The 27,280-nt window shown below is 39.6% G+C and overlaps 3 protein-coding genes across 3 annotated transcripts; 1 reads left to right on the top strand and 2 right to left on the bottom strand.

Annotated features, from left to right (window-relative positions):
- Nucleotides 1-1,414: 1,414 nt before the first annotated feature.
- zgc:101716 (uncharacterized protein LOC492784 homolog) lies at nt 1,415-7,245 on the top strand. Its single transcript, XM_059339426.1, has 8 exons — nt 1,415-1,644; nt 2,181-2,282; nt 2,913-3,056; nt 3,798-3,848; nt 5,145-5,289; nt 5,724-5,862; nt 6,680-6,812; nt 6,908-7,245. Exons 1-8 carry the CDS (start codon nt 1,540-1,542, stop codon nt 7,082-7,084), a joined length of 996 nt encoding a protein of 331 aa, XP_059195409.1. The 5' UTR covers nt 1,415-1,539; the 3' UTR covers nt 7,085-7,245.
- A 995-nt stretch (nt 7,246-8,240) lies between these two features.
- Nucleotides 8,241-13,309, bottom strand: LOC131976751 (protein FAM83A). The gene is made up of 7 exons (XM_059339905.1): nt 13,018-13,309; nt 12,753-12,890; nt 12,431-12,540; nt 11,362-11,529; nt 9,681-9,907; nt 9,473-9,591; nt 8,241-8,638 (listed from the first exon to the last, which is right to left on the bottom strand). The coding sequence occupies exons 1-7, from the start codon at nt 13,307-13,309 to the stop codon at nt 8,241-8,243; spliced, it is 1,452 nt and encodes a 483-aa protein (XP_059195888.1).
- Nucleotides 13,310-14,414: 1,105 nt separating this feature from the next.
- tbc1d31 (TBC1 domain family, member 31) lies at nt 14,415-26,721 on the bottom strand. Its single transcript, XM_059338301.1, has 23 exons — nt 26,255-26,721; nt 25,127-25,267; nt 24,667-24,782; nt 24,358-24,536; nt 23,879-24,030; nt 23,576-23,735; nt 22,637-22,837; nt 22,342-22,515; nt 22,107-22,186; nt 21,437-21,583; nt 21,178-21,311; nt 20,676-20,809; nt 20,387-20,566; nt 20,051-20,283; nt 19,861-19,933; nt 19,434-19,513; nt 19,189-19,324; nt 18,878-18,970; nt 17,482-17,610; nt 17,106-17,300; nt 16,759-16,831; nt 16,067-16,261; nt 14,415-15,126 (listed from the first exon to the last, which is right to left on the bottom strand). The coding sequence occupies exons 1-23, from the start codon at nt 26,323-26,325 to the stop codon at nt 14,984-14,986; spliced, it is 3,219 nt and encodes a 1,072-aa protein (XP_059194284.1). The 5' UTR covers nt 26,326-26,721; the 3' UTR covers nt 14,415-14,983.
- Between the last annotated feature and the right edge of the window lie 559 nt (nt 26,722-27,280).

Genomic DNA, 27,280 nt, shown 5'->3' with positions numbered 1-27,280 from the left:
TTTGATGCATGATATATGGATTCTCCACAGTTTCACAGCATAGAAGAGAGTCATTTGAAATGTCTTATTATTTAAATCCTGTCATGCACACTGGCAGGCCTGTAATTCATGAATTACATCACATTTTTGTGTTGTACCTTTTAGGGTTTTTTTTAAAAGTTTTTTTTAACATTATGGGAGATCTTGTTGTAATCCTGCTCAAAAAATATTTTGCATGTTCACTTATTTCAATTCTATTTACTTAAATCATTTTACACAAATGTTTTTGTTTTAAGTGTCACCATTTAAGCTGATCAATGAGAGCATGACGTGGGAAGACGCCCTGAACTACTGCAGGAAACACTACATGGACCTCGCTTCAGTCGTTGACAATAAGACACAGGCCTTTGCTGAGTGTGAGGCCAAGAAAGCCAGCACTCCCTTTGTGTGGCTGGGTCTTCGTTACACCTGCACCCTAGGGTTCTGGTTCTGGGTTGATGATCAGAGAGTGACATTCCCTCACTGGGCTGTTGGAGTTGGTAGGAAAGATGAGTGTAACATGAGTGGAGCCATGGCAAAAAAAGATCATTTCTGGTCCAGCAAGACTGACAACATGGAGTTTAACTTCATTTGTGCAACGTAAGAGAAATCAATGTTTTGATTTTCTGAGATTTCATTTGTATGAAGTTCAGTGTTGGCATTGTTTTGTGTTGACAAATTCTCCTCTGATATGTGTCTTAGGAGATGAGCACGGGACCAGTGCAGCAGTTTTTCCACACAAAAGTGATGAATGAAGCCAAACGAAGTCCACCCCCACCCCCTAACCCCCCACCCACCCCATCCTCGGAAACTGAGCTTACTAGATATTAGCCTACATTTTTTTAGTGACTGCAACAGTTTATTAAATTGTTTCACTCTGCATTTTATCCCTTGCATGCGCGCACTTTGGAACGTTAATACATTTCTAATGTGTTTGAAGTTTGCAATGTATCAGTCATCTGTAATTCATGATTGTGTAATATAATGATTATATGAGAGCAAAATGTTTTGTGGTAGTAAAACTTTCCCACTGTATAAAAATGTAATCACTGATATTTAAGTATCTTTAAAAGGTTTTTTTTCTTCTCTTGAAAATAGATCCTGGCATTTGAATAAACTATCCATATTTGGTTAAATAATTCTGACGTTTTATGCAGCCATGTGTATTTTGTATGCATTGCTGATAAAACTTGCATTTTCAGCCATCAATTTGTATTTTTGATTTATTTTAATGTAAATGTTATATCCCCTGAATGTATCAATTTAAATAAAAGTTCAGATGTATTTGAACAATTCATTATCTTCATGTTGATGTGTAAAGGTCGTTTTCATCATCAATGGGAACCTTTCTGCTCGGAACTACTAACTGCGGACACGGTATTAGTCGTGCACTTTACGGTGAGGACTGCTTAACCATGAGGGTGTAAACAAACTGTACAAGAGCTCCAGCTCGGTGTTATTTCGTGCACGCTTTAGCTTTCTATTGAAATTTGAGGAATTAATCTTATTTTTCGGGTACGGATGGAGATATTTGGAAGCACATTTGACGACTCGGTGTTCTTAGAGGCGAAAGACCGAGTGACTGTGGCTCTGTCTTCTTATAACGCCAAACTATGTGAACCAGAAGTGAGTCTGCTCAATATAAACTTCACTATTTAAAATTACATAAAGCTGCAATATGGGAGACCCGGTACTAAGGTGTCTGTAAATAAAGCTGGAAAGGGATTTGACAGTGTCTTGACGGGGAAAAGCTATAAGTAAAGCGGCTGCTAGCAAGTTTAGGTTGATTTCTAACAGTTAGCTGCACACTTTCTTGTAAAAAACAACAACACAGTTTTAGTGCAAAGTGGGACACGTGGAGACAAAATATAAGATGAAATAAAGTTTACAAAACTATAAGTAGAATGTAAGGCAAATGTTTTGTTATGTATACCGTTAAACATAAGATTAAAGCATCAAAAGTTTGTATCTCCGTTGTGAGCAATGTTAACACATTTTACGTTTAGACCAATAGGTATTCCATTAAATAACGTTTGGGGGATATTTAACATGTTATTAAATTGTTCCACGTTATGTTTGTCGCACAGTGCATGTCAATAAAATATTGCATTGTGTTTTTAAGTTGTAGTTACTTTTTTTCCTCCTCTTGTTTTTTCCTGCAGTGGTTTTGTGAGAGTACTGCTCTTGATACAGAAGATCCTTTGGAGAAGCAGAAAGTCTATAAGTTCAGAGGGGACTTGGCTGTGAGACAGGGGGACCATCAGGTATTTTAAGTTTAGCCAATCAACTCGTAATTTCAAATACTTGTTAACAGCTAGTGTGATTTTTCAGTTAACCTGACAACCTGGTGGTGATAAGTTACAGGAAAATAAGCTATCAGTTCATTTTCCTTCAGAAATTTGCATTTTATAAGCGGGTTTGCACTGTTGTTGTCATGTGATTTTGTTTTAGTATTTCTATAGATGGCATCATACAGGTCTTGTTATAGTACTTACTGCTGCACAGTAATTATACACATTAATATATACTATCCAAACAGCACACAAAAGGAATGTGTTTACTGTAATTAGCAGCTACACAGGACAATTTCCAGACAATGTGAATAGACTTTAGCTATGTAAAGTCATATTACACCAAAACTCTTGAATGAAATAAAAACAGGTTGAATTGTTGACAGATTTGATGCAACTGTAATCTGCTGTACTGGAACAATGAGTTTGTTTTTCAGTAGGTTTACAGCCAACAGAAGCTGCTTGAAGCGAACACTAGTTTTTATGCTTCTCATAACTGTTGCTTAAAGCCTAACTTTTTTCCTTCTTGTTATGATGTATCTCTCTCTCCATTGTCCACTATGAGATGTATAATTGTTTGTTTTCATTGTGCCGTGAGTATAGAAAGCCTTGGATGCATACAGCAGCTGCTTGGAGTGGATCGCTGACAACAACCTGACCATCAGAAGAGATGTACTGGAGGGATTGGCCCGATGCTGCACCAAACTGGGACTGAGAGACAAGGCGCTGGACTTTGCCGACTTACTGGTAATTCTTCTTACATTTTTCCTGGTTTTCCTAATATAACTGGAACAACCTGTTGGCATTGTGAAATACTTTATATACTTGATGTTAAAGAAAAACAAATCTAAAATGATTACTTATTTGTTCGTTTAAATAACGTTTGTGTTATCTCTTACTGTCATGAAATAATATCAGTATAGAAAACCAGTAGTACAGTATATGATAACTAGTTTCCAACCAATACAGGACTAAAAAAATAATTCACCATCCCAGATAATTGGTCTGGTGAAAGAAGTGAACAGCAAGGCAGTGAAGGAGAGTTTTATACTGTATTATATAGTATGTGTAACACACTATGCATATAATATTTAGGATTGTTTATCAACGCATAGCATTATATTCTTACCTTCTAGGTAGCTGCTGCTTTTTATTTACAGTAATTAGTTTTGTGGATTGTACTTCACCTTAATGAACTAATGAAGATGAGTGGGATGGTGCTTTTATATGCCCGAGTAAGCTCCAGTATGAGTCAATAATATGTAATGGTCAGTCATCTGGTTTAAATAGCCCTGAAGAGCTTTTAATCTACGCAATAATAAAATAAAGAAATCAAAAGTTCAGTAAATTCTCTCTGTGATAGATAATCTCTGACTGAGCAAGTTGCATTTCTGACTCTACTAAAAATTTCAGTAAGAAATCAGTCCGAAGGCTTGTAGTTGTAAATGGACAGAACTCAGTAATGACGCAAACATGATCTTTCTCCAGAGCAAAGAAGCCTCCAACACCTGTCACATGACCAGCCTCCTGCTGCTCAAGGTCAGCAAAGCCAGAACACACACACACACACACACACACACACACACACACACACACACACACCTGTACAAAGAAAAAAACATTTTTCTCCTGTTGTTTGTTCCAAATTATTATATGGAAATGTTGAAACATTATTATATTATTTTGGACCAAGGGTTATTTTTAATTTTCTCTGGTGGGACAATTTACACAGTTTAATTGTCCCACCAGAGAAAATAAAACCCTTGATCTGCTATATGCGAATGTCAAAGAAGCTTAAAGAACTACTGCCTTGCCACCAATTGGAAGATCAACTTAGTTCTTCTGGAGACTTGTTACAAACCCTGAGTGTGGAGGCAGCCTACAACTAAACTCACAGTCAGGAAATGGACACTAGAGGCTACTGAGGCTCTAAAGGACTGCTTTGAATGTACAGACTGGAATGTGTTGCTGGAAACAGAGGAGAACAGTATGGACATTGACAGACGGGTTGACTGCTTTACTGATTACATCAACTTCTGTAGAGACACAGTCATACCCACTAGGACTATACGCTGTTTCCACAACAACAAAACTTTGGATTACTAGAGATTTAAAGGCAATCCTCAATGAGAAGAAGGCAGCTTTTAGAGATGGTGACAAAGCATGGCTCAAACAAATACAATATAAGTTGAAGAAGAGACTAAAGATGGCAAAGGTGAAAGGCCAGTGGCGGGTGATGTAGAAAGAGCTAATGAACTCAACCAGTTCTTCAACAGATTCAATACAGCGGCCTCACCCAATTCCAATGGTGCTTCTCCTCCTCCTCCTCCTCTTCAACATGTGTACATCTCCAAAGCAGCATTTTTCTTAAGGAAGCTCAGATCTCTTGACATCTGTAGTAAGATGCTGCAGATGTTTTATCAGTCTGTGGTGGTAGTGTGTTTTATGCTGCAGTCTGCTGGGGAGGCAGCATCAGACACAGAGATGCAAGGCGGTTGGACAGACTGGTCAAAAGAGCTGGTTCTGTGGTTGAACACACACTGGAGGAGGTGGTGGAGAGATGCACTGTCAAGATGTTCGAGGCCATCTTGAAATACCCAGATCATCCCCTACACAAAACCTTTATGGACCAAAAAAACAGCAGTGGATGGCTCCTCTCTCTCCGTTGCAGGACGGAGAGATACAAAAGATCCTTCGCTCCTACAGACATCAGGCTGTCTCATTCTATCAGAGTTACCAGACTAACTGAATTTCCCCTTGGGGATAAATAAAGTAATTTTTTAAAATGTCTTTTTATTTTTATTTATTTAACTGAAATGTAAATGTTTACTAAAGGTCACCATATACCAGCATTTTGGAGCCATCAGATCAAAGATGACGTGTCTGCAGCAGCTGTGTAGCCTGCTGCCCTTTAACCCCTGGCACTGGTACAACCTGGGACAGACGAGTCTGCAGCTGCTGGAGAGCAACACGACCACAGGTAGGATGCCGTTTAGTTCCTATCTCACTCAGCACCCAAAACGAGAGTTACGTATGTAACTACGGTTCTATGAATTCTGGATGACCGCCAGAGTTCTCTGTCACTCGGATCTCTCAGTTTCGCGAGAAGATCCAGTTGGAACAGATCCTCTGGTGACACCGGAACTTATAGATGTTCCCGGGTCATCCAGGGGTCACAGGTGACTTTGTTGGTATAACTACTCAAATTGCGTATGCGTGAGATGGAATATCCAGTGCTTAAAGCACCGCCACTGGCGGTCAGTAAGAATTAAATAATACAGTTCTTTATAGACAGTTATGCGTTGTCGGTTGAGTTGTTGATTTTTTTTTAGCAAGTTGTAACAATCAAGTAGGTGAAAATAAAATAATTTGCAATCATGCCCTGATGTGATCTGATGCATTTGCCTTTACTAGGACCGTGTTCCCCACAGAGGTGTGAATCAGCAGCAGAGCAGAATGATGGAGAAACTGAGGAACAACAGGATAATGACGCAGCAGAGCTGAAGGAGGACAGTCTCTGGCTGAAAGCTTGCATCTGTTTCATCAGGACGAGGTATCACATATACTGTCCAACAGAAATGGGTAGAAATACACATAAAAACATAACACTTTATTAGCTAGCAAGGTGTACCTAATAAAGTGGTAGTGTGGTGTTCTGCTGCTGTAGTCCATCTGCTTCAAGGATGAACGTGTTGTGTGTTCAGAGATGGTCCTCTGCATACCTTGGTTGTAACAAGTGGTTATTTAAGTTACTGTGGCCTTTCTATCATCTCCAACCAGTCTGGCTATTCTGCTCTGACCTCTGACATCAACAAGGCACATTGGCCCAGAGAACTGCCGCTCACTGGATATTTTCTCTTTTTCAGACCATTTTCTGTAAACCCTAGAGGTGGCTGTGTAGATCATTACTTTGTGATGTACTCAGACCAACGACAATGCATCGGATCAGAGTCACTTAAATCACCTTTCATCCCCATTCTGATGCTCGGTTAAAAATTCAACAGGTCATCTTCACCATGTCTACAGGCCTAAATGCATTGAGTTGCTGCCATTTGAATGGCTGATTAGATAGTTGTGTTAACAAGCAGTTGAACAGGTGTACATAACAAAGTGGCCGGTGTATTCTAATAATAGTAAGTTGCTGGGAAGTCTAGATGATGTGTAAACCTCTTGAAGGAAAGGAGCCTGTAGCTTGATTTTTGCATATAAAAAAAATAAAATCTAGCTTTGAAATACTCAGTGTTCATCAGTTGTCCAACACTACTGAAGCTCAAATTTTTATAGTATTTCTTACAGTTAATTAAATAAAATATATACTTTAAATGTAAATTGTAGTGTCTAAAAGTCTTCATTTCTTCTTTCTCCCTCAGACTCCTGTTGAGAATCCTTCGACAGCAGCAGTCCTCCTTTGTGTTGCAGCGCACTGAAAGCACCCTTCAGAGTACAGATGAGGTGTTACAGAGGCTCAAACCTAAAGAAACAACCCTGCAGGCTCTCATGGAGGTGATAACACACTCCTGCTTTTGTTCATACGTGCTGTGTCAAGGCCTGAATTTCACACTGTTTGGGACTCAATATCTCTCCGTTTGATCTCCCAGGTGATGTCAGAGGACCTGGTCCCGGATAAGATGAGAGAGGACTACCAGGACGGGGAGAGTCTGACCAGTGTGTGTGTGCAGAGCTTCAGAGAGCGCTGGTGGAAAAAGATCTTACTGACTGGAGTGCTAGACACTGATGGACGACAACATCAGACACAGACGGACACAAAGTCCTGATGCTGCTATGATGCTCGTTTACAGAGAGGCTGGCACTGAAGAACATGCTGAACGTCCTGTGATTGTAAAAATCTCATCAAAAGAAACAGACTTGATGAACTGAAAGTCAGATTACACTCTTGAAAACAGAAGTGGACATTTCTTATATCATAACAAGTCTCTATACATGTGGAAATACACAACCGCAAGTCAAATGCTAAATTTTAATGCTGACAATCTCAAAATCAAAGTAAAAAGCACACTATTCAAAATGTAACCAAATTTTTCAGGTTTTCCTCTGCATTTAATTCAAGCGCAGGGAGAACTGCACAGTGAACGTAGTCTTAGTTAATCAAACAAACAAACCAGACGTACACAGACCCATTAATGTTTCATCCACCCCTAACTGTGTGTAATATCATTTATGACAGTGTTCTGCCCTGTATAGATGCCCATTTTTTCCAGAATAAGGAGAAAAAGCAAATATATCGAGATTTTGAGAAGTAATAATTTCAAGAAATTTTGTCATGAGGATTTTTTTTTCATAATGTCAGAAATGGGATTCCCTAGTATTGAGACATTTTAAATATTGTAATGTTCCGTCTGAAATGTCACTTATGCCTTAACATGTTCATATCTTAAGAATGCTTTCAATAAAATGTTTTTTTTCTGAAAATAATCTCAAACACTGTGCTGAAGTAACCTAAAAACAAATGATAGGCTAATAGACGTCTCCACATCATGGTGGGTAAAGCATTGATATTATTCACAGCTTCATGGATGTACCTGTTAATTATTTAGTTGTGTACCTGTATGTTTGTTTTTTCATTTAAAAAAAACAGTGGCATTATGTAAACAAACAACTTAAAGAGTTATATTCTGAAAATGAATTAATATTTGGTCGAGTTTTGCTCAGGACTGATGGTTAAAAGAATTGAATCAGTTAAAGTGGAAAATAATTTTAATATATAGTATTTTTACAGCAGTTTTAGGAAGGGAACATCAGCAACTTTTTAAAGGGATGCACAAGGGTTAAATTGCTACACAAAAAAAAATGCAGACAATACACTAGTTCAATATAATTTCAAGTTTTACTTAGTAGAATATGCTCTATATTTCACCCTAACAGATCTAATCACTGTTCCACTGACTGGTCTGACCTGCCTGTATGTTTCTGTCAGGTCTTGGTAATGTTTGGATTAAGGCCTGCTGAGCGTCTGTCCATCATGCTCTTGCTCCTTCTGAATAACGGCCTCCAGCCCACCTGACCGTCCACCCTCTGTCCCGTCCCGTAGGTGGTGTCAAAGGAGCTGTGGCGGGCCAAAGGTCTGGGTCTTTCAGTGCGACTCTGGGGGGTCCAGTTTAGTCTTGGAGGGGGCCTTGCCTGCTGGGATGTGTGTGGCTGTAGATGTAGTTTGACTGCTGTACCCTGTAAGCACAGCTTTGACTGAGGCTGGGGAGGAGGTTTAAAGTGGACTGCCATGGCTGGTGACTTTGAACCTGCAGCCTCTGTGGTTGGGTGTGGCTGGAGGGAGGGTTGGTGGTGTCTCTGGGGGTGATCTTGCCTCCTGGTTCCTAGATTGGGAACTTTAGTTTGTAGTCCAGATTTGAGTCCTCTTGTGTGGGGTAAAGGGAACCTCAGGCCTGTTGTTGCTTGTTTTTGCGGTGATGTGGAAGGAGGCAGGACTTTGTGATTATCAGACAGAAATTCCACCTTTGGCTTATAATTAAATGATCCGCTCCATTGTCGTCTTTGTGTGTCGTGACCTGCAGCAGTCCCAGAAGTCTCTGTCAGTCTGTTCCTTAGCCGAGAGAAAAAACCTTCAGTACCCCCATTATGATGCTCCAGATTTGGCTTGAAAGTTGATTGATAGCTGACAATCCTGTGCGGTCTGTGTGAGGGGGAAGCAGTGTGTAGAGGGTTTGACTCTTGAGCTTTCCCATTCTTTTCAGCTGCAGTGACGGTATGCTGAGACTGAACATATGAGACGTCCAGATTCTGGATTTTATTCTTCTCCAGAGGTCCCACATGTGTCTGTGCACCACTATGTGTGAAGACAGCTCCTATTGTATGCTTTGGCTTTCCTGCAGATACACTCTGGAGTATTTGTGATTGAACAGGAGGTTTTGGGTACAGCTGTTTTTCATTCATTTGTGTAGCAGTGTCTACTCTGTGTTGAGGCTGGGTATCCCCTCCATTGCCCTCCAGTTCTGTGCTTTGTGGGTTTGATAAAACTGGCATTTTTGCTTTTATTTGAGTGTTTTGTGTGTCTTCATTTGGAGCCTTGTGGTACATTGTTTTGGTTGGGCTTGATTTGGACTTCCTTGAATCAGTGGTAGCACTCTGAGCTGCATGTGATGTGAGGTGAAGAGGGATTGTTTGGGGCACAGGGATAAAAGTGACAAAACCTGGGACTGGTTTGGAGCTGGAGTACAGCCTAAGGAATTCCTGATGGAAAGGTATAACCGTATTGCCCTTTACAAGAACAGCAAAACTACGATGGACCTGCCAGGACAGCCAGGAGAACCTGAGGAGGTAAAGTGCATGACAAGAAGATACAATTAGAGGAACACAAACATTCATATGGATCAAGATTTACTTTTTGACTGTGTGTACCTGTAAGAGCCAGTCAGCACCTCTTTCCAGTCAGTGATGATAAAATTCTCAGCAATCTGTCCAGTCAGCTTCCTGCCTGTCTTGGCACAGTAGGTCTGCCCGTCCACACTGCGTACTGACAGTTTCTGTACAAACACACAAGAGAGCAATCGATTATTCAATATGTGGAATTTGTTAGTTTTTAACTCAAGGAAGCAGGAAAACAAAAAGAACAATTCCCTCCTAGTCTGTGAGAAGTTGCATCAAATTAAAGACTGATGATACGAAAAAATAATGAAAAAATGACATACATACATTACCGCTCAAAAGTTTGGGGTCACTTAGAAATGTCCTTATTTTTTAAATTAAAATAACGTTAAATTGATCAGACAAACAGTCTAGACATTGTTAATATGGTAAATGACTATTAAAGCTGGAAACAGCTGATTTTCTTGCTGGAATTTCTATTATATATTGTCAGCAACAATCACTCCTGTGTTCCAGTGGCACATTGTTAATCCACGTTTATAGTGTTGATCATTGATCTTTAAAACACCTGTGCAATAAGTGTTTTGTGCTGATTTGTGAAGCAATACAATTATCCTTCCTTAGGCTAGCTGAGTATCTAGAGGTAAAGTTAGAGATTTGTACAGGTTAAAATGATTATTTGTACCCTTGTCAGTGTCTTTACTATATTTCTGATTCATTTTGTAACTCATATCATGAATAAAACGGTTTGTTTTCATGGAAAAGAAACACAGGTATTTTCTGGGTGACCCCAAATGTTTGAGCGCTACTGTACATAATGTGTTAAATATGGAGCATCACTGCAATGGTATTGAAGATATACTACTGTACTGTCATTTAAAGATCAAATCATGTGCATCACATAATGAAAAAACACAACACATATCAATCATCACAAGTCTGATAGAGTTTATTAAAGTATAGTACTTTTGTTAAAATAGAAATGTCCTGTGACACATTTGGATCCCAAATTACGTTTAAGTTTTCATTTTCTTATAGCAGGCAAACATCAAAGCTACAATTAATACAATTTTATCTAGTGAAGCCTGTCTGGCCAAGCAGGAATGTGAGCAATGCTGGAGGAAAACTAAGGTCAACACTGAGGTGTATTAATGTGTATAACCAGCCGAGAGCGATATAATACAGAGGTGGCAAACTAGCTAACTGTAACCTACATTAAGCTTAGGGTTAGCCAGCTGGCTCTAACTTGACTCCGAAGCATGAATCTGGTGTTGGCTGTTTCCTAATGTTAATAAAAAACGAAAAAGTCCCCTACTTTTCAACACCCTGCTTAAGATCAAAGGTCAGCTTGTGAAAGAGAGCTAAAAACAGAAACTTCTGATGAAACAAAGACGACAGTAGCATGTCTATCTAGTACAGCCTGGCTATGGTGCTTCCCAATTTTACCCTTTTGTCTCAGAAAATGAAGCTTTGGATTTGTGAGAACTTGTGTTTGTGTGGGTGTAATTGGATAGGCAAGGCATGCACTGTAGTTGAATCACCTGTCATTAGAGATGTGATGCAGTGCTTGGATGAGAAGGAAAACCTGATTTGATGATTTGATTTAGGGGACAATAGATGACGTATTGTATTTGGAGACCAGAGCCTCTCAAAGCAAGACAGTCTGTTCTGACTCTCCACAGGTAGAGGGAAAGAGGAAGATAAAGAGACTCACAGGGAAGTTTTTGCTGTCGAGTTTGAGGTCCTGCCACATGCTGACAAACAGGTTCAAGTTGAGATGATCCAGCAGCAGATGAACGGACACATTCCTCTTCCTGCTTGCCTCCAGAATATCACAGAGCAGCTCCACGTCACTGAAGCTGTCCATCACTATGGCCAGGACCTACACATGTGTATGGATTAGTAAATGGAAGTCCCCCTCAGCCTTCGCCTGCAAAATGTCACTCGGAGAGAGACACAAAATGTCCACAGAGACGCAAAGAAACATGCAAAATGATAACAAAAAGTAGCAAAACAATTACAAAATGACACAAAGCAACAAAAGGGCTAATCAACTCCAAAAAGGCTGTGTCTTGCTCCTATGTACAAACCCAATTCCAAAAAAAAAGTAAGGTCATACAGTAGTCTAAAACTTAATTAAAAGTGATCATATGCTTATTCTTTATTAAATATATCAAATTGAAAACCTTACAAAGACAATAAATTTAAACTCTTAATATCCATCTGCCCACCAGAAGGCAGGGTTACGGCTGGGGGTAGACGAAAAAAACTCTAACTGATGTAGTTTTGGTTGTTTTAGCCAAAAACTAAAAAGCACAATTGCAGAAATTAAGACTCACACATGCATTTTGGCCATACAGTTCTTATAATCCTAACTCTCCCCCTACACCTAAACCTTACCCAGGCAGGTGTGTTTTAAGAGGAAAATGTCCAAACTGATCAGTTTTTGCATTTGTAAGTTTTTGGAATCAGGGTTGTAGGAGAGGTAGTGGGGCCCTTTGCATGTCTGACCCAGGGCCCGTTGTTTCATAATCCGCCCATGCTTACACACATGCATGCAGTCACATGTCACTCAAGCTATCAATCACTGTAGCAGAGACCTGTACAGACAGATATCACTCACTGTGTATGTGACCTTTCAGCACACAAGCTCCAGTACCAACATTTTTACCATCCCTCACATGTCCAGGCATGCATATGTGCAGACACACAAAAGCACACACAAAAGCACACACACACACACACACACACACACACACACACACACACACACACGCAATTACCATTTTAGCCTTCCTGATGAACTCTCTGACCAGGTCTTTAATGCTGGCTGCCCTACCGTCAGTCTGGAAGTAAACCTTAATGCTGGGTTCCGCATCAGTCCACTTCACATCTGGATCAGCCAAAACATGATCAGAGATGGCAAAATGAGGATAGATACTGATTTGCCATGAATATACACACAAAAGCTGAATAAATAAACATTTGTCGTATGAACAATTAAAACAATTATTAAGCCCTAGTATCACAGTTATGTGTAGGTTTTTGCTGTTGTTGTTTTTTGTAGATATTTACCTGTGTAAAAGTTTTCTACTCCTGTAATACCTTTTTGAATGCTCAGGTCCGAACCTACCACTGTAGGATCACTGTCTGAGGACAGTAAAGAACATCGTCTGGCAGACTGGGAGCCGGCAGACAGGCTCTCCAGCTCTAAGTCACTGTCATCTGATGCACCAGGATCAGCTGTGTAAAGCATAAAGCTGTGATAAACACAAAGTAATACAAAACTACTACTACTTTTTATCTAATGCAAAAACCATGAAAAAATATGAAAATGATACATGACAATGTAAAAAAAAAGATTTACAACCTGTGCTGTTATCCCTCCCATTTTCCTGGATGTAAAGCTTCTCCAGGTCTGACAGAAAGTCCACTTCTCCCTCTGCGTTAAGCACCTCTTGGTATCCCTCTAAGCCCTGACTGAGCATGGAGTCCACTGCCAGTCGAGCACTCTCATTGTGGCTCAGGTCCAACGCAGGTCTGCTGGATATGAAGTCATAACCGGACAAGGAAGGGATGCGGAGGTCTTGGACCCGTCGCCTCACCTTCCCCTGGGGTTTTGATGTCCTGTACCACAGCACTGACACACCGCTGGCATCCATGGAGCGGAGTCTGGATTACTGTAGTTTGGTTTGTAACAGGTAAAACTGTTAAAGCTGTGCATGGTCCTCAGAGCCTGGATGAGATGGTTACCTGCATTTCTGAGAATACTGAAATAACTACTGGTTGAAGCACACAGGGAAGGTGTAGAGAAAATTATAGACCCGCCCCCGCTTAGAGCAAGATGGTTTCATGAGTGATGAAAGGTGACAGGTGAGAGGAAAGGTCATGCACGAAAGCACACAAGAAGTATGTAAAAATATTAATTCATAGGTAGGTTAATAGCATCATGTTTGAGATATAAAATTTGGCTTCAAGATATCTTCTCTATCCTTCTATGAGGCACCAAGTATGTGAGAACATGATGGATTGATTCAGCTGTTTTCTTTTCAGGGCCTGAGAGCAAATTCTCGCATGTGAGGACAGATAAATGATGGGTGGAGGGAAAGAAAAGAAAGAGTGACAGGAATGGGGATGGCTGTCACTTAAACTCATGTCAAACAGCACCTGGATGATTACAGGATCAAAGCAGAGACTAGCAGTGACAGGCACACCCAGTGGGGAATAGAATCACACAGGTCCTCAGCTGTTTTACAGCGAATACGCTTCGACTTGTTGGCCTGATCTGCATCTAGACAAATTGCCATTTGTCCTGACAAAGCAGACACACAGAGCATGAACGCCCTGAAACAACATCAAATCAACATAAGTTAACATGTCTGTGCATTGTGTAAATAGGAAATAGCACCCAGAGGTCCTTTCATGCGTTAACGTGTAATTTATACAAAACCCCTGAAGGCAAGTGAGAAAAACAACTCTGGCTATCCATTTTCTAAGTCTGATCTACACGTTTTTCTCTCTCGTGTTTATGACTTCAGAACAGGTGACAACAAAACAAAACAAGCTAGAATTACTGTCACGGTTGTTTGCCTTCACCAACCAGACAGTTTACTTCCATGTCTGTCCAGATTCATAAGTAGCCATAGCTCCATTACAGCGTGCATATATGGATGTTGCTGCAAAGACGCTACATGGACAACCAGAAAACATAATGCCTTCAGACGTAAAACAGACATCTTAAATGGCACAATGAAACAGAAGGCTGAATCTGGGTTTTTAAAAACATTTTATCTGAACTAGTTTTTAAATAAGATAAATACAAAATTCATTAAAAATAAAAAAAATCAAAGTGGAGCACAGCACAATTGTTTAAAAAATGACAGTGTGCAACAGAACATTAAATGGAAGGTGATGTGGCAACAAATTCAGAGGTATAATAGTTTGTGTGTACATATGAATACATACATACAAGATGTACTGCACTGTAGACACTATAGAACATACAGATGTTGCATCATACAGTAAGCAGAGTTAGACGTTGTACCTATTGTATTGTATTTGCATCAGTTTGTCATGTTGGTCACACAGAGTAACAATCAACAGCTACAGACTGTGTTTTCACGGCCCAGCCTACAGACAGGATTGAATAAAATAAATGAAGCAGGTGTTGCTTGTAGGGGTGTTATTGGAGAACAGACCCATGCATATTGGTTGACTTGGGTCGATTACTGACAAGCTGAAGAATAATGTAGCTAGCAGCTAGCCAGTATCTTCAGTCTGAGTCATTGTTTCCATTGATGTCGCTCGCTTGAGACAAGAACAGGTTTTTGTGACTACTAAGACAGTGTGTGGACAGACTGTGAGGACGCAGAGCTGCCCTCTCTGGCTCTGGCTGCCAGCTTCTGTCTCAGTTCCCTGATTTCCTTCAGCAGTTGTCTCTCGCTGCTGTCCAGCTGGGCCCGGCCTCGGTCCAGGGAAACTGACCCAAAACAAAAGTAGGACATACAGGGACATTACTCATACAGAAACTCAAGATAAAGGCGTTCATATTACGTAGAGTGGCAGTGGATTGATTGAGTAGCTATTGACAGAAAATGAATCAGCAAATATTTTTTAACAAATGATTAATTGTGCAAACGGCTCTTCTCAGAAAGAATATTTGCTTTAAAAATCTCATCCTGGTCAAGTCTAATCTAGAGGTGATTGATTATCATCTTGTAACAATAACAATCTCTGCAAATAATTATTATCTTGCTGTGGTGGTAACAGGACAGGACATGCAAATGTGTTGCAGATCAACATCTTATACAATACTATGACATTTTCATTATTTATTGTTATGACATGCTATACAATGAACTTTATGACTTTTTATATACTATACTGTGACACTGAATTATGAAATTCTTTTGTCATTTTTACACTGTTTTGACATACTATGACTTTTTTCATGACATATTATGCTATGACATAATATGTCATTTTAAAGACATGCCATACTATAGTATGAAATACATCATTTTTATTACATATTATGACTTTTTTTTGGGTAATTTTTTATGACATACTATACTATGACATTGTTGTTATTTTTATGACATGATATACTATACAATGACTTCTTATACCATACTTATATGATTAAGCGTATTATTACTTGTTTGTATTAAAGGGACAAAAGCATACTAACTACTAATATCCAAAATATTCACATCATAGACACAACCGTTAACTATTCCTGTAACACAAAAATGCATTGATCAAATGTGGTAAGCCATATACTAGGATTTAACCTAGCCTTGTTATGACATTCTTTTTCTTATGATAAACTATACTATAACTTTTATGACATTTTTATGGCATACAATATGATAATATTTTTTATTACAAAAAAACACATGATATCTAAAATGACTTACAGTCGGTGGAGGTGCTCTCTGAAGGTGAACTGCTGTTTAGACACAAGTTGGTTCCTGCCTGCTTCGGGGTGGTGGGGGAGTTGAGTCTGACTGCTTGACCTGCAGTGTTGGTTCCAACAGCAGTGGTGGCAATAGGTCTATGAGGAAGTCCTCTGGTCAAACACAGCGTTCTTATTCCCGTCTGTTTATGGCCATCTAACACAAAGCAAACACCGTAAGATTAGACCTCTATCTGGATATGGACAGGCCAGCTAAAAGTTCACTAACAAAGTTTCCCACACAGGCGCACTACGTTTGGGAGGAACAGTCTTCCCTCCACAATAAGGGAATGTCCCACTTACTCTTCTTTTAAAGGAAATCTGAAACAATGGCTCAAATCACATCAAAAGTGTGACCACTAACTGGACTTGAGACGACTTGAACATTACTTTTTATTGCTGTTATATCCTGTCTGGGTCTCGTATATGTTGTGTTGTGTTGTGTGTGTGTGTTGTCTCTTCTATTTGTATCTTACCTATGTACTTGCTGTCTTTTATATTTGTATTTATTTTTAATTAATAAAACGGATGCAAACTAGCAGCCTTGCTATAATCCGGCATATTTACAAAGATGTTTATCGATGTTCATTAATGTGCACTGTCCCTATCCAAAAATAAAGTATTCGTATAAGTGTTGTACATGTGGAGTAATACCTGTGTCTGCTGAAGACAGGGGCTGCTGCTGCTGCTCTTGTAGCTGGGCTCTGGAACTCATTACTTCATCCCACTGAAAATGTACAAGTACAAGTTGAATTTGAATACTAATATGAATAATTGAATAACCAAAACCAAATTGTTCATTATTCAAAATCCCACTAAGTGGGGTTATTTATGTTTCATGAATAGTGTTACAGACACGAGAAAAATGTTTATTTGTGAAGAACATAAATATTCTTTTATTTCTTAGAGCTGTCTCATGATAATGATTTTAAAGGTTACAGAAGAGGGAAGCCAACCCATCATGTAAATTGTTGTGTTGACAAGCACACTATTGTTCTCACCTTCCTTCCTGCCACATCTCTCATGGTGTCAGCCAGTCTCTCCTCCTCTGCCAGGGTTTGCCTGTGAAGCTCTGCCAGTCTCTCCCTCTTCCTCTCCTGCTCGGCTTCAACCTGCTGCAGGCGCTCCGCCACCTCTCTCTGCCAGTTCGAATCCAGGCCCAGCTGGCACGCCTCCGCCAGGGACTCCTCCAGGCCCTGTGTGTTGTGTGTTGAGAGCGAATGTTAACGGATACAAGAGAGGAAGGTCATCAGTGCCTGTGCCAAAATCAGAGTTTGCATGTCTGTGTGGTTTTAATAGTTTCTCGTAAAAGTCAGAAGAATTTGCGAGTGCATCCAGATCGTGTGCTGACATATGTTGATATTATTCCACTGGCACCTGCATGTTTGTCTCTGTGCTGTGTAGCAGCTCTGTGTATCTCTCCTCCTCTCTCTCTGCCTTCCTCATCCTTATCTCCATCTCCTCTTCAACCTCTCGTCCCATGCGCTCCTGCTCCTTAAACAGGTGCTGAGAGAAAAAACAAACAAATAAAACAACAACCCAGACAATGATGTCATTACATGTTGGGAATCCTTGGCTTTTGACTAACAATGGGCACCGTATGCAGAAAATGTGTGACATTCATTGATTATGATAAAACCCTTGTATGTAAAGGAGGCTACAACACTGCTGGAAGAGTTGAATTATGCTTGATGGTCAGGTGACCCCGGTTTGAGTCCAGCTCGGGGCCCTTTTCTGCGTTTCTTCCTCTCCATCTCCCCTTTTCACTTTGTACTTCTCCACTATTAATAAAGCCGAAAAATGGCAACAAAAAAAATATATGCCTGGTTAAAGCTACACAACTTTCAGACTGATGGCATCAGGGAGTCCAGCACTACAAGACTCACTAGGAGGAATCCCAGATGAGTATGTCTGGTCTCCAAAATATGATTTGTCACAAAAAAAGCAGTCATGGTTGTTGATGTGTTTGTCTGCACATAAAACAAAATGGCCTATTTCCACACATCTTTATTATTTACAGCCTGTTTCCCTTATGTGCAACAACAACAACAACAACAACAACAACAACTTTGATCTGTGGTATAAATGCAACACATCCAGTAGAGTTCCTATCCAGAGAGTTTTAAATCATTCAAATTTATTATCATGAGTTTCAAAACCTTATATAGGGGCTCCATAAGTGAGCAAAGTTCTTTTCTTTCATATTTATAATATATATGGTCAGGTAGTCTCTCCAAAGCAAGACAGGCTGCCAGTTCTTTTATCCATGCTCTTCCATGGTAATGCAATTGTCTGTCTTGCTTTTAAAAGTCCAGTCAATGAGCCTTGACTGCTGCAGAGTTACAACAAAGTATTCAGGATATATTCCCAATATGGAGTTTGGCTAATAAAGGAATCCCTTTCCAATGATAAGATTTATACATACAACCACACTCTTCCGGAATCCTTTTAGTTTTGGAAACTCCCATAAAGAATGAATTAATCTACCTTTTTCCTCTGTGAACATTTGACTTAACCTTAATAACTTTGTTTAAACAATTTGTAATAAATTAACCTAAATGCTGTGCTAATAGACTGGGTCTGGGCCAACACACTCCATGATTATCTTCCTTTATATTAATTCTCTATGCCTCTAGCTTTTTGGAAGATGATTAATATGTAGTCATTTTTTGCCAAAAATTTTTTTTTTGCCTAAATCATCTCCTCAAGATGCTGGCTACCTCTGGTAAAATTGCCAGAAAAACCTGAAAAAATGCTTGGAGCCATTTGTCACCTGTTCAAGCCTTCTCCTCTGAGCCTCCAGCTCCATCTGTCGGACTTCTAGATCTTGCACCGCTGCAGCTGTTTCTCGCTCCCTGAGGTCCATCTGTAGCACAACATAAAGGTTACTGTTAGGTTGGTGCTTAAACATGAGGGTTATTAAGTTGAATTAAATTCATGACAGATTAGTCAGTAGAAAAAAATAACAAATAGAGAACAGCACGTCAAACATGTTGAACCGACAGAGTTTGGGATTACACACTAGAATCTCTGGCTTGGCTCCTTCAGATAAAAAATAATTGTAAATGTTAATCATGAGGTTACCTTCCTACTGATCTCCTGGTCTAGTCTTTGGACCTGGGAGGCTCTCAGGTCCTGCTGGTGTTTGAGGAAACGTCTTTTAGTTGCATCCAGCAGCTGTAACTCCTTCACCTTCAGCTCTCTCTTCATGGCTGCCAACCTGCAGAGGATGTAGCAGTGTCAGCACACAATCTGTTAAAAACCATCGTTCTTTGTTTTTCATAACTAACTAAAACAGCTGTGGAGGTGTGAGTGTCTTGTGCTTTTACTTTGCCCTCTGCTGAGTTAGTTTTTCCTCTTCCTGTGCCAGGATGTTTCTGCGCTGTTCCTCTGCCTTCTGCAGCAGCTCCTGTGTTCAAACCAATCAAAGTATTCAGTTCATTATATATATATATATAACAATTAATCTGTGCATAACCCTTGTGCGTCCATCAGGACATTTTGGGATTACAACATCAGTGGGTTTGTTTTCTTTATGAGAAAAACAGTGGAATTATGTAAACAAACTGGCATTTAAAGAGCAAGAATTCTGAAAATGAATGTATATTTGAGGGTTATGATCAGGACTCAAAGTGGTTAAGAAAATTAAGTAACAGTAGAAAATAATAATATATAAATTTACAGCAGTTTTTGACTTAGGACATTACATTTTTATGTAAAGTGATGCACAAGAGTAAAAATGATTTTCTAAATTACCTGTTGTGCATAATAGGCCTCCTCGTCAGCCTGGCGACGCAAGAAATCTGCGCGCAGGGCTGACACCTCCTGCCTGATGAGCCAAAAACCCAATTTCATCTGTTAGACATTTTCTGATTAATGAATTTATTATCAGACGCTCATTTCAGTCTTCTTAGGAACATCATCATTACATTATGTGTACATTCACCTCTCGCGGAGATACTCCATCTCCTGCAGTCGGATCTTCTCTCTCTCCCGGCTCTGGTATTCCACTATGAACTCTGGGTAGTTGTTGAACACGGGGTACTGGCCTTTGGTCAGTGGTGTAAAGTCAGAGAGCATAGTCCTGGGGTGGATGTCAGCTGGTGTACTACCCATTAGCCGGTAAGCCTCCTTAATCATGGCTCCCAAATCCAGGTTGTTACGATGGTGGAAAAAATACTGAGAGGAAAAGAAATAGCAGCAAGAATAATTTATAGAGGAGGAGTTACGGAAACATTTACTGTCTGACTAGGAGATTACTATATTTTCAGTAGAGAGTTACCTCAAAGTCCTGTTTCTGGGAGCAGAGCAGCAGAGGCTCACGGCAGCAGGTGATGTAGGCCACACAGGCCATTAGCAGGAATGATGGATGGTTGGAGAAGATGTTGTCGAAGAGTCTGAGCCACTCATCACGAGTCAGAACCTCTGAGAATAAGGTCTCCAGCAGGGGCCACACGTAGAGCTGGGACAGATATAGAGACGCATAAATAAAATCTATGGGTGTTGAACTGTGAGTTCCAGGACAGCCTGTCTGATCACATGTCCACCCTTCCCCTCCATTCTGCTGTTACCTGTGAGGTGATGCCACAGTCCACCAGGTGTTGCAGCAGCTCCTTGTCATGATGAGCCAGAACATTCTCGGCCATGCTCAGGATGTTCAGAGGAGGGTTGGGGAAGTACTCGAACCAATGCTGACCCCAATTCACTGTGCAACCAAAACATCAGAGTTCAATCTGATAATACTTAGATTTTGCATCAAGATGTTTAGATGTCTGATAAACTGAGCCACACCTGAAAAACTTAAAATAAGTCTAAGAATTTAAATAGTAAGATAATAGTTAGTTAGTTACTTAGAGTGTCTTAGACTTTAGGCTGCACACACTGAGAAGCAGTGTTGTTTGGTTTTATGTGTATGAACGTAGCAGAAAACACAAAACTTGTAGTAATTAAAGATGTCAGCCGCCAAAAACACCACACAGCTGGTTCAAATGTTTAGATATCACATTTGTATACATTTTTATAATGAAGTGCTTTCTGGGAAAATGGCATTTCATAATTAAAACCATGAAGTACCTATGACAGTGGCCACAACCTCGAAGCAGAGCATTGGGTTGTTCTGAAAGAGCTTGACGAAAGGAAAGGCTACCAGGGGAAGGTACTCCACCTCTCCAAAGATGGCTGCCCAGTGTGCGAAGGCAGACAAAACCCTGTGGAGTGCAAGGAACAAATTATGAAGTTGTTGAAAATCACCGGATTTCAAAATACTTTACAACAAAACTTCTGTAGAAAGAAGAAAATACTAGAAATTAGTTGCGTGTGTGTGTGTATGTACCTCTGCAGTCCCCTCTGTAGCTTGTGACTTTTGATGGGGTATTTATCATGCAGAGTGAGGTAGGCTGAATGCAGGCCTTTGTCAGTCAGACTGCTGTACGCTGCATGGTTCTCTGGTAGACACAACAAAGACCGCCATACAAACATCCTGCAACATGGACACACAAATTAATGTAAAATCATGTAAATCCTAACACATAAACAGAGGTGTTGAAAAGTTTGCATGCATTTTTCAGTCATCAGATGCGTGCAGGAATCCTGCCCCAGTGAAAGTTCAGACGCTCTTTTGTGCCCACTGCCATCAGACTGTATAACAGCAGTGGAGACCACAGTCTGTCATCCTCCCCCACTTCACAATAACATTTAAAACCTGCACTGGACTGAAACACTGAACATTACACTCACTGCACATATGTTCTCCATTTCACTGCCACTTTAACGTGTTTGCACTACTAGTTTTTTTGTTTGGTCTTGGTTGTTTGTTTGTATGTTTATTTTATACTATTTATATATTTTCTTATCTTTATTTTGTTTCATTTTCATTATTCTATTTCATTTTTATAATTCTATTTCTTTTTTTTTTTTCTTAGTCTTTACTCTGTACTTGTGCTGCTGCATCACCTGAATGTCCCCCATGGGGGATCAATAAAGGAATATTTTAACTTATTTACCTGTATTTAGCAGGATACTCTCCAAAGGCCTTGAGCATAGCCACCAGCCTCTTCTTATTCAGGCCGGCAGGTAGTTCATTCTAATAATAGACACAAACCCATAACACCGTAATAAAGACACACTCATTACATCTAGTCAGGGTGAGAGAAATTCTTTGCATTTATGATGACACATCTCTATACTCTACATAAAGAAACAACCCCAATGTATTAAGACATTGGTGTATGTTCCCACCTCTTTGTCCTCAGCTGTAGACCCAGCGGGGGGCCGGAGTATCTTCACCTGTGGCCTCCGACCCGAACTCTTGGCTGGTCTCTGAACGACGTCTGACCTGACTTTGACATTTAGGTTAGATAAATCCTGATCAGCTCCATCACCAGAGACGACCGCCACCTTGGAGGGAGGAGGCTGTGTGAGAGAGACACACACATACACACAACATGAACACACATACAGATCAATATCTTCTCATCAACAGAAACTCTTGAACCTCGCACATTGTTGTTGTGTTACCACAACTCACTGTCACCTTGTTTAATTCCTGCGTGAGACTCTGAACACTGTAGACATTGATGCTGCCATTATCCATGATGGCTACAACATGTCGGCCATTGGGGCTGACCGCCACTGTGGTGATGGCGTCGTCGTGGGAACCCATGTGGAAAAGCAGCTTGCAGGTGTGAATGTTGATGAAACGCATTACGCCGTCCTGGCTCAATACACCGAGTGTCTACAGAAACAAAATAAAAGTCTCAAACACAAGATTACTGTTGACAATAGTTTTAGTTGATACAGTGAAAAAAATACACTTTAAAAACATGACAATATGACAACAGGACAATATAACCTCACAGAAAAGAGAAAAAAAAACGTGGACAAAAAGAAAAAACTGAAAAGAAAATTACAAGAGACAAAATTGGATCTTTTTAGTGATTGACATAATATGTTTGAAAGTACCGTTGCATTTGGAAAATAAAATACCTAGATAGAGGTGACAGATAGAGCATAATTACAGTTATATATGGTCCCACTCTTCACTGGAACAATTTTTCCAATTTCCTGTTGTGTTGTGCTACTTTTATAGCAATTATTTTTTCCAAAAGAAACTTACTTCGCAATGCTTTTTAGAGAAACTCACATTGAGATTAGTTCTTGGTTGAGCTTCAAATATAAATATTTTGCCTAACAGAAAAAATGTAAATGATTATCTAGCAATATTTAACCGAGTAATTTCAAATTAAATGTTTAGTGGCCTTTGCAAGTTTTAGATATTATTCCCCAAACTTCAAACATATTGAGAACAGAGAAACAAATGCACCGGGTCTTATTCTGGCTCATTACAGAATCTACATAATTATGATTGTTCAATGTTTAACAGTTTACTTTTGATAGACGTAATCTTTAAGAAAATCTTAATTTAAAGTCTCTGGGGTAGGAATAAAGTTAACATGTTAAAAATATACCATACCTGGCTGGCTCCCCCGTCAAAGCTGTCGGGCAGGAATTCCAGCTGTCGGACGGTTCGGACCTGTGTGGGCATCTGAATTACCCTGATCAGCTGTCTGCTGTCCAGACAGAACAGGTGCAGCAGGTTGGAGCGGCCACCAGCAGCAAAACTCTTACCATCACTGCCAACACAAGTCAGTGTTTGATGAAGCCTTCTGATCCCCATTATCATTAACTGATATTTTACTTATGAAGTGTTCTGAGGCTAAGCAGGGTGTGAATCTATGAGCTAGTTAATGGTTGTGATGTGATGTGAGAGACCCACCGTGTGACAGCGAAGGCCTTGTAGGAGATTTTGGGTCCACAGTCTGGGACAGGGAGCTGGTATTTGCAGAACAGCGTGTCACTCTCCCAAGCAAAGATGGAGTCATCGCTGAAACAGCTGAGGATGGTGTTACTGAGAGGCAGGAAAAACACCTGCAACACAAACAACAGGACGCAATGACCATGACAGCACAGAAAAGAAAGACCAAATTTAGCGCATGCCATGAATATATGAGACATATAGTATAAACGCCCTTGAATTAACCAAAAACCTAAATCCCTGTATATAATTTATATATAATTGTATATCATTTGTTTCAAAATATGTGGTCAAAACATGTTGGGTATATTAATGATTTAGCCCCAAGAAGAGAGGCTTTAAAAAAATATCAAATATTTCCTTTCCCTATTTTTAATCAATTTCTGTTCATCCTACTATCAGTAAACTTTGCATTTGATTTTTTGATTTTGCGTGTTTACCCTCTGAATGCCAACAGACTGCTTAATGTTGAGCTTCCTCTTCCTCTGGAAGGTGTCCAGGTCCCAGAGCTGAGCTGTGTCTGAGGACGTGGTGATAGCGTAGCGACCCGAGCTATGGACAGAGATGGATGAAACTGCTCCCTCGTGACCCCGCATCCAGCTGACCAGCTGCTTTGTGTCTGAAAAGAGACAATGAAACACTAGCAAATGTTCAGAATAAGTGGAAAAATGTCCTGAGAACCTACAAACAGAGTGCAATGAAAATGAAAATGAAATCAAATGAGTGATGTGTGGATGTGTCCACTCTACCTTTGTCAAAGCACTTGATGGTGTAGTCCGCCAGGGCCACAAGGAACTCTGTGGTCCTGCGGAGGCTGAATGCCAAAGCAGTGCAGGCCTGTCCTGTCTTCTGCACCAGACGAAATCTGACGGAAAAAAAGTTCAAAAAATTTGACTAGTTAGGCTAGTGACTTTGTTTTCCTTTTACTAGAACGAAGGATACATTCATGTATGAAACATGATCATGGTCTTGTTATGGAAAGAAAAATGTGGAAGATGTTTTTAATCATATTCTAATGATCTTAAACCTTAATATAACTTATTCAGGTGAGAAAAATTATAAATACAAATAAATAGCTATGACTACCATTAATAAAAAATGTGGGTTTAGCAATGACAGTGGAGTGGTGAACCTTAATGTTTGCGAATATTCCCATGTAGCAAATCATTCATAAAATAAAACAAATAGAAACACAGCTCTGTCTGTCACCTGTTTCTACTGATGTCAAAGACGTAGATGTTGCCATGGTGATCTCCAGCCAGGAAGGAGTCTCCTGTGGTGTCAAAGGTCACATGCAGGAAACGCACCGTCTTTGCCTGCTGAGCAGTGCGGACCACCGTCACCAACACACTGAGGAAGACAAACACATTTCAGTGAATCACCCTGTTTCAAAAATATGTTGTCTCTATTCCATATGTTATGGCACATTGGAATCGGTTTGTAAATTATATATATTGGAAGAGGGTTTGGATGCTTCTTCATAAATACCGAATTATAAAAAAAAGTTAAGGAGTAGTCCTTTAAAATTATTCAAAAAATATTATCCTGCCAATCACTACATGCAGAGATTTAAAAAAGACATTAACATGTTCTGCTCTTTCTTTGATGAATATTCATAAATGTTTACATTTATTTTGGCACTTTAAAGATATGATCATGACAAAACTGCAAAAACTGAATTAGTTATGGGAAAATGTGGGGTTCGCTTTTGTCAACGTTTTTATTCACAAATGTAAATTTAGCAACTAATAAGAAGTCTATCAAGACAACCAGTGCATGTATATTATTATATAGTCTGATAAGCCCCCTTGCTCTTTATCTGCTGTTGTTCTATGTGTATACAATCCCATGTATACTGGACATTTGTTTTGTTATTTATTTTAGAAGAAAGAAAAGATAAGATAAGAAAAGAAAAGAAAAGAAAAGAAAAGAAAAGAAAAGAAAAGAAAAGAAAAGAAAAGAAAAATCCAGTGAATCATGACTGCTCTCTAGTGGTCATAGTATACTCTAAAAAGTGGTTGAACATGAAAAACAAAAATCTAAAGAGGCATCTATTGGGAGCATACTGTATAGCGTTATAGCGTATATAGGGTTGTTAGTAAAGTGTTTGCCATTCAAGAGTTTACAGTTCATTTAGCATGAATATACGAGGATTGCAACAAGTGTGACTGAACATAACTGCATGGTAAGCAGTTGGCTACCTGGCAATGTATTTCTAGGTTCAGAAGTATACGATACGGAGAATTTTACATCACAATCCAGATAAACGTGTCACTCCCCGCAACATCAGGTGCACGTGACAACTCATTAAGCATCGTTCAGTCTTGCCAGCCATACCTTTTGCCTGGTGCTGGTTTTCGCTGCCAAACTTTCCCCTCTTCTTTGTTTCCAATGTCCGTCACATCCATTTTAAAGACGTCTGTAGAAACTCGGAGAATACATTTACAAAAAATATATACATATAATAACCTCCTTACTTAACTTAATGTTGCTATTTCAGTTTGCAGAAGCATAACAAGCTAATTGGCTAGACGGCTAATCTCTTTAAAGGCGGAACAAACAGCGCGAAATTTGAAAGATCATCTTCCAGTAACGTTATATTTAGTTTTATAGAGTTACGGCCTTAGAAGCCGCAAAGCTTAGCACTATTTAATGTAAATCACAGCTCAATCAAGTCCCATGAAGCTTATCAGACTCTACGCTAGCAGTTTCCTTCAACTACAGTTTCAGAAGTTTTTGTGTGGTTGTTTTGAAGACGGTTACTGTGTCGCCCAATATTGACGTAGAAGGTAAATAGAGGCGTGCATTATTGGAGTTGTAGTTCATAACCATTTTGACCAATTTACGAAATTGTGACGCAAAGCCTGTATAAATATAATTTTGTAAACTGAGCTTGACCCTTGAAATATGAAATGTGGAATATTAAACAGTACATATATTTATTATTATTATTATTATTATGATGTCATGATCTCTGTGTGTGAAGTAGGCCTACAATATTCTTGAATTGAAACCGATTAAAACTAGACAGCCTCTGTTAAAAAAAACAAAAAACTGAGTATACTGAGTTTAGATGTTTTAGTGAACATCTTTGGGTCTTTTTGTCACATAATTCTAAAAATATTATATAAATGATTTAAGTTTGGTTTGGTCACAAAGCAGTAGGCTAAACTGTAGCTTTCAGGAGTCCCACAGTCAGCAGAAATTACAGTACACTAAATTGTGCTGAAGCAGCCAGTGAATTATTATCAAAGAGTGTATGATGTGTGACTGCTAAAAAGGGAAATTAGCCAGATGAATGACCAACATGCCAGTATAACATAATTATGATTATAGAATAATGATAAGAATCACCTTCTTTCA

The sequence above is a fragment of the Centropristis striata genome, chromosome 8, assembly GCF_030273125.1.
Source record: "Centropristis striata isolate RG_2023a ecotype Rhode Island chromosome 8, C.striata_1.0, whole genome shotgun sequence".
NCBI classification, from domain to species: domain Eukaryota; kingdom Metazoa; phylum Chordata; class Actinopteri; order Perciformes; family Serranidae; genus Centropristis; species Centropristis striata.
Note: the sequence above shows the minus strand (reverse complement) of the source record. Positions and strands in the feature narration are given on the sequence as shown.